Raw genomic sequence first — 19,925 nt, 5'->3', positions numbered from 1 at the left:
TGGAAATGTTCATCATTATCAATTTCTAGCAAAGAACCCTTTAACACCAAGAGTCAAAGCAAACCACACATTGGTTTCTTTCCCTGGCTTGTCATGTATCTCTCTTGTTGCTAAGACCAAGAAAACGTCTGTAAGAACAGGCAGAAGTCTCCACAGAACAATACTTAGTTGCTTCTAATTTGAACAGAAAGCACTTAACAATGAAAGCAACTGCAACTATTTCTACTGTATTCTACAATGGCAGCGTGGTGGCAAAATTGTTTCCTGGAGCTTTTTTATTTCATTTAGTTCAACTTTTTTCATTCACTGGGTCTATATGAGTAAAAACCTACAAAATTTGCATTTATCATTTCATCTTGCTTCACTTCCTAAGATAATATTATGCTGAGCCTTGACTGAAAGATTAAAGAGCAATTTCAACTGATCTCTTAAACTTGTGACTCTTTTCTTTCCTGCCACTCCTCCTTCCCCCTCAGAAAACTATCTTAATTACTTGCAAGTTAAACATATATATATAAAACTATTTAAAACAAACATATGTTTAACTGAGTTTTCCCTTTTATTGACAACTGTTTAGCTGTAGTTTTCCATTCAAACCAAAAGGGCCCAGAAGAAGTGCTATCTGAAAAGGAGCAACCATACAATTAGCAGAGTCCTCTTCCAACAGCTGTCTACTTACAGTGCACATGAATACCCCAGATACTTCTCAAAGTCTTATAAGTATCATGCCACTGAACATACTAATTTCCCTTGCCAATTGTACATTTTTATGTAACAGTAACTAGGTTGATGTGAAAGAACTGAAACAAAATTATATACCATATGTCAGATGAGAAGCAGTTTATGAAGATTAACATATTCATAAGACAAAAAAAAGGCATTTTAAGCAATGCAAATATATAAAAAAAACTTTTTATTTGTAAAAGCTTTATTTTTCCAAATCAATTTGAAGTTGATTTGTGCTTTTCTACTTTCCTTTTAAAAGATGAAAGAAATTCAATTCCATCCTTTAGGAAAGATCTTGGAGAGAGTAACATCTGATATTGCACAAAATGTCAACAATCAATAATTTATCCTCTCTATCTGTAATGCAGGGTCTAAACAAAATGCCATTTCATCCACTGTAAGACAGAGAAAAGTCAATTTGGTCAAAATGGCCCAAAACATTCCAAGCTGAAAACCATGAAGGACACAAACTGAATATATAAATCTTAGTTTCTAAGTATAATGTAGTATTTTTGACATGAGCCCACTTTTGCACATTTCTAACTGTATCTCAATTTATTTAGGCAAACTTCTAAAGCTTTTTAAAACCCCATTAAAAACTCTAAAAAGTAATGTTAATGGAAGGTGAGCAATTCAAAGCATGTGTGTTGAGCAGAAGACCAACATGCAAATTAAAAGTTTAATTATTAATGGCTAATTAACAAGTCATACATATCTTTCTTGTGGCCATTAACTCCCAAAGCAGCAATAAGGTTAGAATAATATTTGTCTACCTCGCAGGGACAAGGTTCTCCACAAAGTTGATGGACTAACATGTACTTCAACGTACTCCACATGTATTTTGTTATATTGCCTTTGGTGATGATATATTATTTAGCTAACCTAATTTAAAGTCAATATCAAAATAGCTTCCCAGAGAAAAGTGTATTCTAGTTAAACATGTATTTTTCCTAGTAGAAACATCATTTGTTATACAAGAATCCTCACAAAAGAGTTACAATTCTCTGACAAAGTTTTCAAAATGTGAAAACTTACTAAAAAAAAAAAAATAGATTACAAATTAGAAGTACCAAAAAAAAATTACAAACTCCTTTTGATGATAAGGCCAATTTTTCCCATTACTGTGGCATTCATTTAGGAATCCAAAGCTGTGAGTGGCTGCTTTGTGTGTAGCAGATTTTTGTATTATTAACACTACCATATGAACTCATCAATATAATAAAGTCTCCAGTAAACTCTGATCAAACCATCTTCAAAGGTTTGGTTCTTCAGTCTTTATAACTTTCTTCACTTAGGCTGAAAGTAATCTCATCTTCATACACACTTTATGAGGTACTACTAATAATCTGTAATAGAATTAATAGGGTACTTTCCAGGAAGTAAGCAGGACATCTACACAAGTATTTCTGTTACACGATTCTTTCAATGTACTATTCATAGCTAAGAAAGTACTTTAATTTCCCGAAATAGCTGTTCTGTAATACAGAAATATGGTTATTAAAATGTATTTTTCTTCCCTTAAATTATGTTATATTGTCAAATAGATATAAAAAGTGAATGAATGCATGAATGATATTTGCAATATCAATGCAATACTGACACTCTGCAAGTGCTTCACCAGCCCTAGCTCAGATTTATTTTGCCTTGAAAGTTTGCGTGGGTTAATTGTTCAGAACTTAATAAATAATTCTGTGGATGATGCATGAAGAGAAACAGGTTCCAAGATGGTCAAATAGCCATCAAGACTCTAAAGAAGATAAATGACAAGGATTTCTCTGCCACTCTAATCACAGTAATCAAATAAAACTCTCCTACCTAACTCCAGTCTTACAAACAACATAGATCTGAGGAGTTCCAGCAGACAATATTTGCTAAGGAAATACCCTTTACAAAAAAGGAATGGACTGAGCTGTACTCAACTATTCCAACACTAATCCGTGTTTGATGTACAGAAACTTGTGACTTACATGCAAACCCAAAGGTTCTATGTTCATTCTGATAAACAGGTTAGGCTAACTGGAACCTGAGCCTTACATCTGCATAGGCTTCAGGATTATGGCAAATATTTACGCCTCTGGAGTCCCTGCTCTAAGGAAACCCTCTGCAAGAGTCCACAGTTTTTAGCTGGTTTTCCCACTGAACTTTTTTCTCTGTAACTTACAGTTTGTGAGATATGTAGTCTATTATCTGCTCAGATGGACAGTATCAGGAATTTACAGATAAGAACTCAAGAAAGATTCATCATCTTTCAGCATGGAAAAAGCCATTTATGCAGTATCTCTGTTGTCTCCTACACAGGACATCCTTTCTGCTAATAGAAGTTCCTGCACTACCTACAACATGGGGGGAGGGAGGGGAAGAAAACCCACAAGAACAAAAAAAGCAGGCAAAAAACGAAAGGCAGGGGTAAGGGGACAAAGCTCCTTGGTTTTTATGGGAAGGAGTTTCTACAGAAAGGAGAAAGATACATAAGGACATTAAGTATTGTGAATTCTTTCACTCATTTTTAAAATCATGGCAATTAGAGGAAGTCCTTCTGCTTAACTTAGTTGCATTTCTTTGGACACCTAAAAGTAAGATAAATCAAAACCCTTGAGTTACTGAAAACATGTCTCTTTCCCTTTGATCTAATGAAAGGGAAGAACAGAGTTTAGAATAAATACTGCCTTCTTACCACTGGGGATCTACAAATCTCGAATAGCCAAGTACAGTAAAATTGTGCAACTCACAGTTCAGTACTGCTGGTTTTGCCTAGAATACCTTCATAAACAACTACGTTTCAGACTTAGATACCTCATTAAAAAATAGAAAAAAATATCCCATTTTATGAAAGAGCTCACATGCCCCACTAGAGGACTAGAGATTATGGTTGTCTATGCTAAGCAACATTACTCAAAATGTACTACATTCTTTTGCTTACTAAACACATGAAGATACAGTCTCATGTCTTTTCCTGGTTCAAACAAAATTTCTGTTTAAAAAACCTTCCATGGTTTTGATCTTCTCAACAGCCTGATTGTGTGTATCTTCTTAAACCTATTATATAGAGCCAAAATATAACATTAAAAAAACCAAGACAACAAGAAAAAAAAAAACCAAGCCGCAAAACCAAAACCAAAATAAATGACTCCTTGGCTTTATTATGAGCTGCTATGCAAAATATGTATAACAAAAGACAAGTATTGGCATCATAAACCCCTGACATTTAAATTTACTTTTTACCTGGAAAAAGTACTACTTCCATTACCAGTCTGAGTAAGTGGATAGATTAATTTTTCAGTTGCTGAAAGCTGCTGAAGCATATCCTTTTTCACACACAAAATCCCCCATAATTACTTACGTGCAAAAAAAATGTATCAGAGTGACAGTAGGAAGAGGAGAGCAGTTTACACACCGATGTTAAAGGACTTCACTGGAATTAATTTGCATAGTTTCCATAATACTTATAAGTAACCCTACTCCATACATTAATTACTCAATGGAAGAAGTTTTAAAGCACCCAACACAACTGAAGCTTTCAAATGCCTAAAGAAAAACTATTAAGAATTTCATACCAGTAATGCAAATGTTTAAAGCTTATAACCCTTCAAAAGACTGTAAAGTAAAAATCACCATGTCAGAGAATGTTTCTAACGTGTAAGCCTTACAGAACATTGGCTAAAATTAAAATCATCTACTTTTATACATCACATTATGGTATTAGTAAAATTACATTAGTTATCATGTTTAACCAAGCCATATAATTCTTAACCTTCCTTTTTATGATATTAGTTTAGATGGTCATTAGTTTTCTCCTACCAAAAGGATTCATTGTAATTAGCCTAATAACTTTCCCAACTTCTAAAATATAGGGGATGTATTCTACAGGAAGAATAATGTATTCTACGGAGGAAAAACAGACGACCTTTTTGTGCATTATTTAATAATGCACTTGATTTTTCTTCCCAACAATGTAACAGCCCACTTCATAAAAACGACCACTAGTGATGATAGACCATCCTTTACCAAGGACTCAAAGCACAAAGGTTTCAAAGAGCTTGAAACCTGTTGCCTTCAGCTGTTTCTTCAAAGATGGTACATCTGAAAGACCCTATCTCTTTGTTTCCGAGAGAACTGCTGCACACATAATGACATAAAAAGCAGGACTAAGTAACTGGATAACCACAAGTGTTTTGACTCTAACATGATTACATTTCACAATGCAGATTTATGAGATCTGAAATCTCCATTTAAGATCATGCAATTTCATACAGTTTCTCTCTGACAATTTACAAGGTACAAAACGAGGCTACATTTAGATGCAGACATAAACACAAATTATGGCTAGAAATCTGAAATTCTGCAATATATGCATTTGAATCACAAAAATTGATTTTATAGCCCCCTCCAATAAATTACAGCATCACACATAACACAAGATACTGACATTAATGTCATTATCTGAAACAAAAAAAGAAATATGCCACCCTGTTGTATGTCATTTGGCTTAAGAACATCTTAATGTTTATTAAGGCCACACTGTAGATAATTACTTCAATATCATTGTTTTCATAGTTTTAGACAACTAAGAAAGGTTATAAAGGACCATTATGTTTATAATAGCAACAACTAACTAAATGTGAAGCTAAAACTCTTAAAATACATTCTGTTTTCTCTCCAATATAAAGAAAACAGATTTTTTGTGGGGAAGTTTGAAGAGTCTACAAAGTTAAATATGGATTGACTGCACAGAGCAGAATGGGTATTTTAAAAACTCAGACATTCAACAAAGTTAAAATTTTTGACTTAAGTCAAATCCAGAAGCATTTTTAAATTAATTTTGAGAAATTTATGTGAAACAGGACAAATAAACCTCACAAAAGGAAGGAGAAGGCCTCCAAAATGAGTGTTGTAAAAAATGAGGTGTTGTTAGATGGCCTTAGTTAAGGCTGAGCTCTATTCATACTATCTCTGTCGCTTACCTCCATGGTTTTTTTCTTTTGCTTTATCACCCCACTGCTTCTGGCAGCAGAATTTAGAGTAGCAGGTGAAGGCAACTGAGTAAGGTAGAAGGAACTAAAAGTGGCAGTTATTGCTGGAACAATATTTTCCTTGTTACATTGCACCCCGAGGGTCACGGTTCTGAACACTATAAGGGTACAATTATTTAACTCAATGCCAAATGAGTCAAAACATTCTTTCAGAGATGCTAAAATAACTTGTTAAAAATGAATTATTAAAAACAGGGCAGAGGCATTGAAATGTAATTTTGGAAAATACAATTATGCAAAGCACTAACATGCCTAATAATAATATGTTAATTTAAAATGTCTTTTTATGTAGACGTAATACTTTGCCTGGAAAAATGAAAACAAAAGTAAAAGAACTTCTGACCAGCATCACTAGTAGGACTTAAGAGGGCTTGGAACACCCTGAAGGCTTCAAAACTCCCCAATATATCAATCACTACGGATGGTTCTTCATCTTTACAGTACATTCTACTTGTCAGCTTCCTACATGAGCTCTGACTAGCCATGTCTTGTGGTATATTTGCTTTGATGCAGCATCTGACCAAGCATGCACACACACAGCTGATTCAGTATGTAGACACTTCTCCAGATTTTCCAGGCAGCTGAGACTGTTGGATGTCTGGAAAAGTGACTGAGAGCTGCAAATATGTATGAAATCGACATCTGCCTTTCAAACAGAATATAAAATTTGACTGAATTATAAGAAACTCTAATCTGCCAACTCAGGTACTGGTTTGGGGAGCTCTTTCAATCAAGTAGGCATGTCCTTAGAACAGCACTGTATCTGGTCTTGGAATAAAACAGGTATAGCACACATTTTCTTTCTTTCCAGAGTCAGATAGCATCCGCTGTCTTTGTCACATGTTAATAGCTCCAGCAGAACTCTTCTGGTAACACAGAGATATGGATGTTAATTAAATTCAACTCAAGTGTGAGTGACAAGTAGATGCATTGCAGGTGCCCAACACCAACACTCACTAATTGGTTATAAAAAAATGTGCACTATGCCATAATTTACCAAAGCACCAATTCCCAATCACTTCATGCTGCAATGAATTGCAAGTAAACATGAGTAGTTATGCCATTAATTCTAACGAAGTGACAGCTAACTCTTACTCCACTACGGCAACCATTTGCACAGAAGCTGACTTAGCGGAATTTATATGTCCAGCAGCTTGCTAGCAAGATATTTAGAACACTACCAAGAGTTCTTGTTCTTATACATAAGAACACTGTTCACATCTAAGTGTGGAAATCCAGGAATACTCAGCACTTTATAAAAACTCTGACCTCATTTGTATTAAACCATCAGGACGGATATTAAATAATGCCACCGATCATTTTTTAACTTAGTAACTCTTTTAGACCAGACTGCACAAGCATAAAATGACAGTTACTGTTTTCCTTCCAAGATGTAACTGAAAAACGGAATAAAATTAGAAGATGAAAAACACTGTCTGTCTCCCAATTCACCTGCCACCAACTCATACTGATAAATCACTCCCTTTTACTACAGTGGGTGAAAGCTTTTGTATTTTGTCATTTGTAAGTATAGAAAAATTACGCCTATGTACTGATGTTTGATTTTATCCCTCATATATTTACTATCACAATAAAACTAACAAATTAAAGGGCAATGAAAACACAATGCTACTTAGCGAAAGTAGAACCTAGACCAAAGAATTTCCTTCCTTCCCTCGTTGAGCCCATTTGGACTCAGCCGTTTAGAGGAAGCCACCACTGCTGTTGAGGTAATTTTAAAAGCTCTATCTGCCTACAGCTTCCTCTGCTGACAGCTTTTACTTTCATTTGCCTGTGGTTTACTTGTGTTTTTGTCTCTTCTCACTGACTCCCAACTTATAGAGGAAATCGCTGATAGGAAGGAAACTTTAAAACATGTATTCAGCATAATGTCAAATGTGTAAAATAAATTGAAAAAACTTTTAAATCTCTATTTGGTCAAAGAGTATTTAGGGTGAAAGCGATACCACATTTGTTGGTGGCATCGAGCTCTCATTCTGCACTGTTATCAGTGAAAAGTATCCCATCTCTGCCTCTAAGATGCTCCAATTGCAGAGCCAGTTTATATTTTCTCATTGGCTGCTCCACTGATTTATTTTTTTTATAGTGGAGCTCAGCAATTTGAAAATGTCAAAAATTGAAGTTTTAGATCTTACCCAGATTTATGTAACAGAACTAATAAAATTTGTACTCTTCAAATTTGAACAGGCACAACAGTTAACATGGCAGATTTTTATTGACACCAGCATGCCATAAATATATCTGTTGAGGCTTTGGGTAGCAGAAGACATAGCTATATCTGGTATACAAAAGCTGAAAATTATACTTACGACAAACCTGAATGGGATTGACAAGGTATCATTTTAATTATGATACATTTACATAGTGAATGTAACATTGAATTACCAGCACTTAAAACTTTTGAGGATGACATGACTGTCATTAACTCAGAATTCTCAACTCAAGATTCAGAAAAAAAATGCATAAATATTTGACCCATTCAATGCTAATAATAAATCATCTATAATGACAATAATTAAGTCTGAGGAAGACTGCTATCAGCACTAGTAGAGGAACCTGAAATAAAGATGTTAGGTACTACATAAATTATTTCGAGATAAGCTTTCAAAACACACAGGTATGAAATCTATCTTGCTCTGTTATTCACTGCTACTTCACAGTTGTGTATAAAGGGAAGATTTATTCTCAGAGTCACCTGAAATATTTTGTGCTCATGACTTCATTGCACAATAGCATCACAGCTACTTTATTAATCGAATTAAGGCAGAATTATTAACCTATTCTCCATTTCTATGAACAGAAACCCTAAAAAGTGAACTTTTACCGTTGTTGTATGGATAACAAGCACTAGCATGAAAAGGCTCTGGGAACAGGCCTTCTCTCAGGCTACAACTTTCAATAAGCTACTATATAACATATGCATTCTTTTGAAGAGGAAAAAAAAACCTCACATGCCTCTCAGTAGTTCTTCTAATCTAAGAATCCTACATATTAGTTCCAAGAGAGAAGACAGTACACAAAAAACAGTCTAAGATAACTACAAGAAATGTTATCTTTCTCTTTAAAAACTGTTATTTTAAAAGTGATGGTTGTAAATGCCATAGCAGGAAGCAAAGAATAATCCAAATATTTTTCCTCCATTTAAGATGTGTCTGATGTTGCTCAGAATAAAGAAGTAACAATTATGTTTGTAAAAAAATAAGATCTAAAAGGAAATGGGAAATTAGTTGACAGGGTTCACCTTAAATCTGGTGTTTGAAGTGACACATATTAAAATTATTTTAAAAAGTAACTTCAGTTACTCTCTCTTCAAAAACAAAACTAACTTCTTCGAGGCAATAAAAATAGCAAAAGGTAAAACACAGGAGTAACAGTTCCTGATCCCTTGCCCCTTAGTCTTATCTGACATTTCTGGAAAACAATGCCTAGGATAATCTACTATTAAACAATCTTTCTGATTATCTGTAGTGAACAAGGTCCTCTAGCATAATAAAAGCCCTGCTTCAGATAATACAAGTGTCCTAGAAAAGCTATTCTGCTCCCAGTTAGAGGATAACTAAGGAATCTTTTCTACATTTCCCACGTAGAAGCAGTTTTACACTATCACTTCAGTCATTTACTAGCAGTAGGTATTAGCTGTATTACAATAGCATGTAGGAGCAGTAACCAGAAACACATTGTGATAGAGGCTTTATCAGCTTGGGATAAATAAATAAAGCAAATAGGGGACACAGCGAGACATGCAGATGGGCATACATGCAAACAAAAAGACAGTCTTCATTACGGGACAATGGTATTTTCAGTGCATTATCAGCTGAGCTACTGTATAAGTTTCTTTAGGCAGCATAGAAAGGGTGCTTGAAGACTTTAAAGGACATATTTATTCATGGACAAATTGTTTCTAAACAATAGGGACAGCAGGGAAGAAAGCAACAGGGTGCTATTTTGCGAATGTTACATTAGCACAATAGGGTAGGATCTGATTTGTCCAATCTCTTGAAACTGAAGAAAAGTCCTGAACAATCTGCAAGAATAGTTGTACCTTTACATGCACAGATTCAGAAAGTCTTAAAATTACACTAATCAGTCCACACATTCAGAAATACTGACAGAGAATTCCCCTTAACCTCCTCCCACCCTTCAATACTACACCACTGTGTCACTTGCCCTGTGTTCCATGTTAGGATAAATGTATTATCTTTGAACTGCAAGTACAGCATAGCACCATATATTTCTTTGCCAATCACTGCATACCACTTAGTTATTTCAGAAGTATTTAGTCATGAATGTCCTTTGCACTTCTTCACAGATAAGAACAAGGGACATTCCCCAATGTGCAAGGAAGATAGCAATAAGTGTTGTACTGAGTCTGTATTTAACACAAATGTTAGGTGAACATATAGTACCAGTACAACAAAACGTGTTTTTTCTAACTGTCTAAACATCTGAAATATTTGCATTATAGTTCCATCATTTTCTTGGTACCTTCCCCTAAAAGGCAGCAAAACTACTGAGTAGATTTCCTATGAATTTAATGCCAAAACCACATATCAAAGCCACAACATTCTTGGCTAATAAATATAACAAGGTAGACAAATATGAATCTGAGGGTGAAAGCTGTGTCTACCAGATCATCTGATTCTGTGTGTAATGAGCTGCAAACTTCAATTTCAGCCTGGAATCAATGTAGGACCATTTTGGCAACATGTACTGGAGCTATGTATCATTACTTTCTAGTCCAAGAGGGCTATACCCAACAAATTATTTTTTAGATAACTTGTTAGACCTAGGAGTTTATTAGAAAAATATACGGCTTATGACTCGAATGACCATAAAGTGGTTTAAAGAGACCTAGGGGACAGTGATTTATCTATCAGAATCAACCTTCTCTTCAGGCTACTGCAACAGAGCATGGAAATATTGAGAAACAGGATTAAAGATTCAAGTTGTCTGCTTAAAAACCAAAAATGCTTTATTGTTTATCAAAAGTGACACTTCGGAAGTTATCTGGATGGGGTGACATAAGACTGTACAACCCACTTCCACGTTTTGCATAAAGTGGTGTTAACAGACTTCCTTTTTTCAGAGTTGCTGGAGCTCACACCCCCATTTTTACCTGCTGAACACGTGTATTAGATACAAATGTTAAAAAGTAATACCTGTGGACTTTGCAACTTAAGTTACGAAGTTTCTTTTCTTAAGGAAAATACATTATTCCCATAATATCCCAGGGAATTGATATATACAGGGATTAAAAGGAATATTCCTATTACCTAAGTTTGGCACTTCCCTTACAAGTGCAGGTTAGGAAGACTTTCTTTAGAAAAACTTCATCTCACAGAGGAAGAAGCTCACTGAAAAGGTCTTTCAGAGAAGAAATCCAAAGTTAAGTCTTTAAACCACCCCTTTAAAGGCAGTAACCTTTCTATTTTCTGCCCAGGCACAGCGGCCTCCAGGTGTTTTTCAGAAGTCAGGCAGTGTACATTCCCCTGTGTTTTGTCTGAGTATGGAAAGTCTCTGACAATTTAAACCGATCTCAGTGATGGCTGCTAGGGTCACGCCCCTTGGCCATCCATTCCCATAGCCTCTTCTGCATTGTCCCTGATGCTTTGTGTGACCCCAGTTTAAGCTAGTTCAGACTAAAGTAGTCTAATCCAATGCCATGCTATAGCTGCAAACAGATCTTCCTTTAGTCCATACAAAGTCTTCCTGTGCTGAATTTGAAAGATTTGAAGTAGATAAAAGGCGGAGCCACTGACCAGAAAACAAAATACTGAAAAACTGATCAGTGAGCAGTATTCAGCCTTAGGTCTGACTAATGTAGACAGTAAACCAGTATGTATCAATTTAAACTTAATCATAGTGCACAAACAGAAAGAATTCAGATTAAAGATGCACATGCTACCTTAGTTCTGGCATTTTCTGATCTCTCCAGAAATCTGATAAAAATTACTCTAGTTTATATCTGCAAGAAAACACAATTTTGGAAGGACTGACAAATTGTCAATTTGTTCATTTGAGACTATTTCAACACATATTCTGTCTGTACCTTTGAAGAGGGAGTAAGAAATGTCTTGTTCTGCAGTGAACCCTACATGAACAAGACTTTGCTCTATGAGGAATCTAATTGCCTCTCGTCTGCCCATAGATTCATTACAGCAGAAAGGTCCAAGTGAACCAAATAACCAGGCCATTCGGAATGGGATGTTCAGGTAAAGCAGCATCAAAGTCACTAAATGCATTAAAATCTTCTGTTTGAATCCAGAGTGTGTTCAAGACTTGTATGTGTGTGCTGGTAAGAATAAAACAACCAAAAAACCCCTCTGAGACATACAAAAGCCCAAGCCCTTCACATGGCAGCTTCCTACTAATTCACTTTATTTGTTTATTAAAATTTCTACGGTTTGTTTAATCAGCAAACAATCTTTAAAATATTAACCAATACTTTGTTGTTCAAAACGTATGACTATACACAGAGATGACAGAACCTTTCAGAACAACCTTTCAAGGACTACGAGTCACAGACACAGATTCCCTTCCATTCTTCGTATGTGAAAGGCACACAGTGTAACTGCCACAACCTCTCTCTCCAGGTCAGTCCTAGGCTAAGCATCTTCTGGTAATGCATGCAAACAGTACTGATAAAGACTTACTACATACGCTCTTCCTTCACCTCTAATAAGTACTATTACACTGCACTCTCAAGAAACCCTGTACCTAAAATGTTACTAGAGATATATATGCATCTTTCTGAACTTGCTTTGAAAAGTCTTGAGAATAAGCCATTTTCAGAAGAATGTAAGCATATAAACCAAACCTAGATTGACCACAGCAGAGAGTCAGAAATCACATGCTATGGCCACAGAAACGGCCAACTCTCTCCACCCCATTTCTATTTAGACAAGGCTTTCATCTACTCCTCCAGATCAATTTTTCAATTATTATAATAATATACACAAAGAATTCACCTGCTTAAAAACTAGCACATACTTAAAACGTTCATCTAAAGAAAGGAGATACAAGAGGTAAATCCAATACAAATTAATGAGTTTCCAATAACCAGTAACAGAATCTTTTTGTAATTAGAAATGCATCATTCTATACTTAAGTCAGAACACTCTTCACTCTCCATTAAGCACTGCCCTCATATTTAACCATTTCTGTTCTTCCAACAACTATATAGGCAAGTTGCTTACCATCTCTGCATCTGATGCAGTTTGAAATTTGCTTGAAAACACTTCCTATACTTAGCATATTCAGAAATTACACCGGATCAAATATTTGAATTAAAAAAGTTGGGCCCCAGGAACATTTTCTTCTATCTACCATGTCATGGCTTCTGTCAAAGTATAATAGGTATCAGTATCACCTTAAATGCACATTCGGGTGCACGTAGAATTCTGAATTACAGATTTGATCAAGGAGCATAAAAAAGATTATACTTCCATTGCTGTAAAACTAAGAAAAATCAGACAGGCTTCACTTTCTTAATATTTAAAGATACCCATCTCCTGCAGGAAAAGCTTAAAGCTTTGCACTGCTTTTATCTATTCCGAAATCATTCTGAACAACAGCCATCAATCCCAGGGAGTATATTTTTTAAGTATTCTTTCACTCTTCCACAAAAGGAAGATGTTGGGAAGATACTTAAAGCCATTAAGATGCATGTAGAGTAGCCTCTAGCAACTTCCAACCTATTTAAATAAGCAGAATTTTTCTATTTCCACACAAATATTCTAGTATTTTAGTAAACATTTTGTACCTCAGCAGGCATCAGTGTTTGTTAATCTCATACATAACTAATAAATTCCAATCCTACAACGACCTCCATGGATTCAACAGGACTATGCCCAGGCACGCTAGACCCCTGAGCTAGACGTCACTGCAGGAAAATGTTCCAAGTACAGCAGTCAGTTACTGCGTGGAAATGATTCACTTCTACCATCACCTTGCAAATTCTAATTTGATAATTATAGTGATTATCAATTAGCATCTCATCACTATTTGATGACACACAATGACTTGAGGCTAACTAGCACCTAATACTCAAATTTAACAAAACTGCCAAGAAAAGAGGCGCCATGGTAGAGACTGGCGGGCATAAAGAAAGAACTGAGTAAACAAAGAAATGTGCAACAGTTTTCAGGCTCTTACAGGTTAATTTTTCTGACAAGCTTCCATTCACAGACAGGCCAGTGTAATGGTGAGATACACACAGTCTGAACAGGCATCTCTGCAGGTCTGCAGCCATTACAGAAGCAGGAGAACCATCCTTGGCTGCGCTCATGGGACAGGCCACAACATTTGTCATCTGTATATTTCTTCCACCCAGAAAATCATTCACACAATGAGGTCTGCACTGACAATACTAAGGTTTGAAGAGAATGCTTTAATACGCAGTACAACAAACCTCTGTATGCTCTGAAATAATTAAATTCACTTTGAAAAGGAAAAAGAAATCAAATAAATCATTATATGTAATTATGTAACACAACTACCGGAAGACAGAGAAGCTGGAGAGCTAAGTACAAAATGAATTTACAAGTGGTTTTATCTACAATTTGCCTCAGATCTGCTTTTACCAGGATGATCATTCAGGTATTGGAGAATACTCAACCAACCTGTTGCTGTAGAAAACCTTTTCTTCTGTTCATCTTACAGTATGAACACTTAATCTCAACAGCTTTATCTAGTCTGTTTCCTCTGAACTAAGAACCTGTATTTCAGTATGCCCAAAGTATTTATTTCTTTAATGCTGAAGTAGTTATTACAGAAACATTAGCTGGTTATAGCATAGGATTATGATTCATTCAAAACAGCCATGGCCCATATATTTAGAATGCTCATTTTTTTTTTATCAGACAAAAAGATTGGAGTCATGTAATTCTCTCATGCATATGACCACATCGTTCCATTAAAAACTTTCTGTGGCTGCAGCAAAACTTCCATTTTGGTGAAGGACTTGTATGAAAATTGTCATTTTCTCTCTAAAGTAAATCTTTGTATAAAAATGATGAATGTATTAGGATCCATTAGAATTCAGAGTGCAGAAAGAACAGTAAGTTATGAATGAATACAAATTTTGTGAAAACCCAGTAGAAGCTCTCTGCCTTAAGACCTCCACACTGGTTTACGTATCAAAGAATTTTTAAAGTACTAACTGTAATGTAGGCTTTTTGGATTATATAAAAAAGGTATTTTGTTTCTGCATTATATAATTGTCCTCTAAACGCCATGCCTTCATCTGCACCAAAGTTTCTCAGAAATAGTATTTCTCACTTTGCTCCCCCTCTCCCTCTTAAATACTGATGTGTCAAACTAACTTGGTAATAGGACTTTAGGATACTTTGTAAACACTACAGAACCCCTCGAGATATGCATTACCTAAAACTGATACTACTACAAATACTTAGTAATCCAAAATATGCTATTGAAACATTTTTCTATAGTATGTGCTAAAGTTTCAACTCACTTTTTAATCCATTAATACAGCTGGTTTACTACTAAGCCACACCAAACTGGTTTACATGACATCTAAACTGATTCCTGAATCACTAGCACCTTAAACTGCCTTATATGATTTTTTTTTTTTGCATTTTTAACATAAACAGCAAGAACCATGAGCATCTGTGCTCCAAAACGAAGCACCACGTTGTCATCTATCAGTAACAAGTACCAAAAGGAAAGAAGGTAAATTTTAATCTGCAGAGAGAATCATTTCAGGTATGTCTTGCTTCAGAATAACAATGCCCTGTTAGGGCTTGCAGGCCTCAGCATAAGTAGTTTGGGAGTAGCAATGACAGCATAAACAAAGCACTGAGAAAGGTTTATGAGGGTGGAGTCCATTATTAAACACTAGATTAAAACTCTTCTGTAACCTGCGGCTCCAAACTTTCCGAGGATGCAGTAGTAAACCCTGAGCAAGCAATCTACAGCAGACTTGGCTTAAAACCCCTCTTCCTCAACACACAAGCCCATCCAGCTATTAAAACTGAATGCACCGTTGTTCCCTCTGACATACTTGAAAACAAAGAACTAAAACACAAAGACCATTCCCCTTTATAGAGTATTAACTTCCGCTTCTAATAACTAACGCCTCGTCCCACAAGATACAGTTCTGCATTGTCCAACACACACCACTTCAGTCAGACAATGCACACAGCAATAAAACTCAACCCAGCAAAGAAAGTGAAAGCTGCGTTTGTTCAGCATGTTATTTGGCGCAGCCAACTGTAATGCTTCTGCCTGCCATTTATTGTTTACTCTGTCAAAGGATTATTAAGAATTAAACTACATTTGGCAATTTTTTGAGAAGGCAATTTACATGCAAAGTGACTGGCACTTGATATTTAAAGTCTATTGGTCGACTCTGACCCTTCCTTTACAAGTGACTCATTTGACTGCAAGGATCTGTGATGTGGAAATGCTCAGATACGAATCAATTGCAGTTTTTGTCTCGGGTAAATGTTACTTGGCAATCCAAAAGAAGCGAACAATGCTGGAACCAAGGTTCACATAGAATAGTATTCATATGTTTAAAGAATTCCTTTTACATGCCTGATTTACTTCTAGTTGGCGGATTTATGACTCCCCTTCCCCTAATAACTTATCTCAGTGCACAGTGTTTTTAAACACACACACACACCAGCAGTTAACTCCTTTGCTGCCTAAAAGGACAGAAATGTACGGGCATATTTAAGCAAATAATAAAAAGCAGGTTTGGTTCTGGTAGGGCTTTTGAGTCTCAGTGGAAGGCTGGAATAGGGGAAGGATAGGACAAGAAAGGGAGAGAAACACATAGGTACAGTTTGCAAATCCGTGTTCCATAAAGAAACGATTGTGTGTAAGAAACGACCATTGCTGGATGAAATCAGCTCAGTGCAAATTCTGCAGTTTACCTCTGACAAGGATAAAGTAAAAGGGTTTCTCTGCACCCGAGCGAGATTCCCTTCCTCTGAGAAGGCAGATGCGGCATTTCTATAAACAAAAACGTCTCTAGCCCTACCTTGTGCCAGTGCTTGCAACATGTGGAGCTGAAGCAACAGAAACGCCCACCATCCCCGACAGAAGATGAAACAGAAGTTTAACTTTATCATCATTCCGCCTCGCCTGCTATTCCTCCGGGCAGTAATTTCGCGACCCACGGTTCTTGCCTCACTGCTCCCCATCCGATCCGACTGCCTGCCACTCCTGACAGCACTTTGGTCATTGCTCATTCCGTACCTCGAGGCCGGGCTGTCCGCGGTGGGGTGGGTACATTCCCCCCTGTCTTTGCCCCGCAGCCTGGGGGGAGCCGATCCCCCCACTTCACAGGAGCGGCGGACTCTTTGATTTGTGCTCACTCCGCATGCAGCCCGAAAGCAGCACTCCCCGTGCCTCCCGGTATGATAATCGCCACCTAAGTCAATGTTTCTGGTGGAGATATTGATTGCACCAAAACAACCAGTCAGAAATGTGAAACACATGTTTCCCCGCGCTGTCACATCCAATGCCTTCCACAGAAAGCGAGTAAGTTTATGGGCGTCAGTATTTCAGTAAATCCAGATCCTTCAGCACATCGCTAACAGAAACAGAGAGACTGATCCATCTCAGCCACCAGCAGACAATCCAAAGAGTACCTTTCATACCGCAGCGATGATGGAAACTGCTCCCCGCGTGATTCTTATGAAGCGTGGTGAGTTTTCCAGCATGTGTCCCATTCTCCTGTGGAAACCTTCCCGGTAGAAGCGTTAAAATTCTCGTGGCAGGAAAAGAAAAAAAGGGTTGAGGGGCAAAAAAAAAAACAACAAAACCCACCAACTAATTGAAAGTATCTTGTTATTCCTTGCACTAAGGATTTATTTCAGACAATTTCAAGATTAGCCATGCAGACAGGGTAGTCTCCAGATATCCCCGCAAAGCTCTGCATAGTTTATATTAATCCGATTTTCCTTTGGATACAAATCTCTGTCGTCAACAGGAGGGTCTGAAGGGTCCTCGGGCAGGTAAACCCAGCAGCTGTGGCTGTGATTCCGGCTCGCTGGGCAGTCAGTCCGCCACAGGCCAGCGGCGATGTCACTTGAACTCTCACGTTCAGCCGGAGGTAGGGAAAACCTCAGCCGATCGCATCTCCCTCCTCCCCCTCGAACACTGGTGCCGATGTCTCTCTTGCAGGCACACCACGATAAAAAATCACCTCTAACATGTAAAGCGCTGTTTTTCTGGCCGGCTGTGGAGGCAGCAACGAAACAAATGCTCAGCTGGAGAGTGTCCGGGGCGGGGGGGGGGGGCGGAGGGATAATCTCCCTAAACAAACAGCAACAAGGTGAAATCCTTCCAGCTTTGCTTAGATGGACTCCTGTTCTCCTTGTTTATGCAGCCTAGGAATCCCGGTTCTTCCTCTCAGCGTCTCTCCCTCACAGAAGCTGTAAACACAAGAGGGGAAAGCGCTATCACAACAGCGGCGGCAATAAAACCCTACCGAAAAAAAAAAAAATATAAATAAATAAATGAAAAAGGCGCTGGAGGTTTTACATTTAAACAATGCATCGGGTATTGTTCCAGTCCCGCCTTCCGAAAAGGGAAAAGTTTCGTGGGAGAATCCCCCCCCCCCCTTATTTAAAAAGAAAGGAGTAACTGTAAAAGAAGTGCACCCAGGGTAAACGCACGTTAAAAACAAAGCACCTAAGCGCGAAGTTGATAGAACACAGTTCGCGTCTGCTCTCCCCCGCCCCCAAACGCAGCCTCAACTTTTCTCGTCTCCTGCAGCACCAGCGCGGTTTAACCCTCTCCTGGCAGCGCTCGCACCTCACAACACCCCCACACGGCCGCCTGCCTCCGCCCCGCCGCCGGCTCCCCCTCAGCGCCGGCTCCCTCACCACAGCCCCCTCTCTTCTCACCCCACCTTCCCCTGACCTACACCTCAACGGGGCCGTGTCTGTGCGGGGAAACATCCTCCGCGGAGCAGTGGAGGGAGCTATGGGCATGGGGGAACGTGTGTGGAACACTGGGGACTGGGCGGGAGAAGGGGGAAAGTGTTTCGGTACCGCTTTACCTCCGGCTCCCCACAGACATATTCCCCCCCGCCTCACTCCCCTCAGCGGGACCTGCCCGCCGCCGCCGCCCCGCCCGCCTCACAAGGCCAGGCCGCTGATTGGCCGGCAGGGGAAAGAGAAGGGGGGGGGCGGGAAAGGGGGAAAGGGGGCGCGCGCGCCGGACCCGCGCAAGGCGGGAGGGACGTCGCCGCCGCCACCGCGTTCCCGCCGCTCGCCAACGGCCCGCGCGCGTGCGCGCCAGCCCGGCAAGACGCTTTCCCGCGTCCCCGCGCTCGCGGCGCCCCCGCTAGGCCTGTGCCGCGCTGTCGTCTCCGGCGCCGGTGCCGCGGGTTCGAATCCCGGTCTGCCGGCTGCGGCTGGCAGGGGGCACGGCCGGGGTGCGGCTGCCTTGAGCCGGCGCTGTTCCTGGCGGCTGTGCTTTATTTTGTGAGCCAGCGAGGAAAGCAGCAGGTATGTGATGAAGCCAGCGAGCCCGGAGGTGCAAATTACCCCCCCCCCCTTCCTGCCCTTTGTGTGGTGTCTCATTCAGCCCGCGAGGTTGGCAGCGCGGCGAAGTTTCAGAGCTCGGTTTGGTTTCATTCAGGGAGTGTTTGAGTCGAAGATTGGCAACCAGCTTTTGCGCCTTCTTTTCCTTTCTGACAAGCTGTCTCTTATGATAGAGCCGTGCAGGCAAAGGCGGTAAATTACCCCATCAACTGCAAGGTCATTTTTTTTTGTGTTGTCAAGCGTTGGCATTACGGGTTTCTCACCGAAGTGTGGTATTCAAGAAGTCTTTTACATCCTGCTTTTATTAGTCTTTAGCATAAAAGAGTTGCAGTATCTTCAGTTTTCACACCACCCCAGTGCAGGTGAACAGCAGTTACTAGTTCTGTGATAATGTCCATCTCGTGTGTATGACACATGCTCCACAGTTCCCCCTCTTTTCTATCCAGCCATCACACTCAGCCAACTACTGATAATCTTTCCCCTTGACCCTCCCTTTGCATCTCACAGGTAAATCTTGCCTGCCACCTCCTCATCTCCACTGGTGCCTGTTATTAAGGTTTATGACATCCATTTTCTCCCCTTCCGTGTTCCCTGTGTGTTAAACCTCGTTGTGCCTGTGCTCAACGAG

At 38.9% G+C, this 19,925-nt stretch overlaps 1 protein-coding gene across 1 annotated transcript in view; it reads right to left on the bottom strand.

Annotated features, from left to right (window-relative positions):
• Nucleotides 1-18,823, bottom strand: part of SDK1 (sidekick cell adhesion molecule 1) — a 418,839-nt gene extending 400,016 nt beyond the window's left edge. Inside the window, exons 1-2 of the mRNA XM_061473901.1 lie at nucleotides 18,676-18,823; nucleotides 16,783-18,181 (exon numbers count right to left, since the gene is read on the bottom strand). Coding sequence (XP_061329885.1) covers nucleotides 16,783-17,242 — 460 coding nt within the window. The 5' untranslated portion in view covers nucleotides 17,243-18,181; nucleotides 18,676-18,823. The remainder of the gene's footprint in view (nucleotides 1-16,782; nucleotides 18,182-18,675) is intronic.
• Nucleotides 18,824-19,925: the final 1,102 nt, after the last annotated feature.

The sequence above is a fragment of the Pezoporus flaviventris genome, unplaced genomic scaffold (genome assembly GCF_033815535.1).
Source record: "Pezoporus flaviventris isolate CSIRO_AGI_PZ_B2104156 unplaced genomic scaffold, CSIRO_AGI_Pfla_v1 ptg000078l, whole genome shotgun sequence".
NCBI classification, from domain to species: Eukaryota; Metazoa; Chordata; class Aves; order Psittaciformes; family Psittacidae; genus Pezoporus; species Pezoporus flaviventris.
Note: the sequence above shows the minus strand (reverse complement) of the source record. Positions and strands in the feature narration are given on the sequence as shown.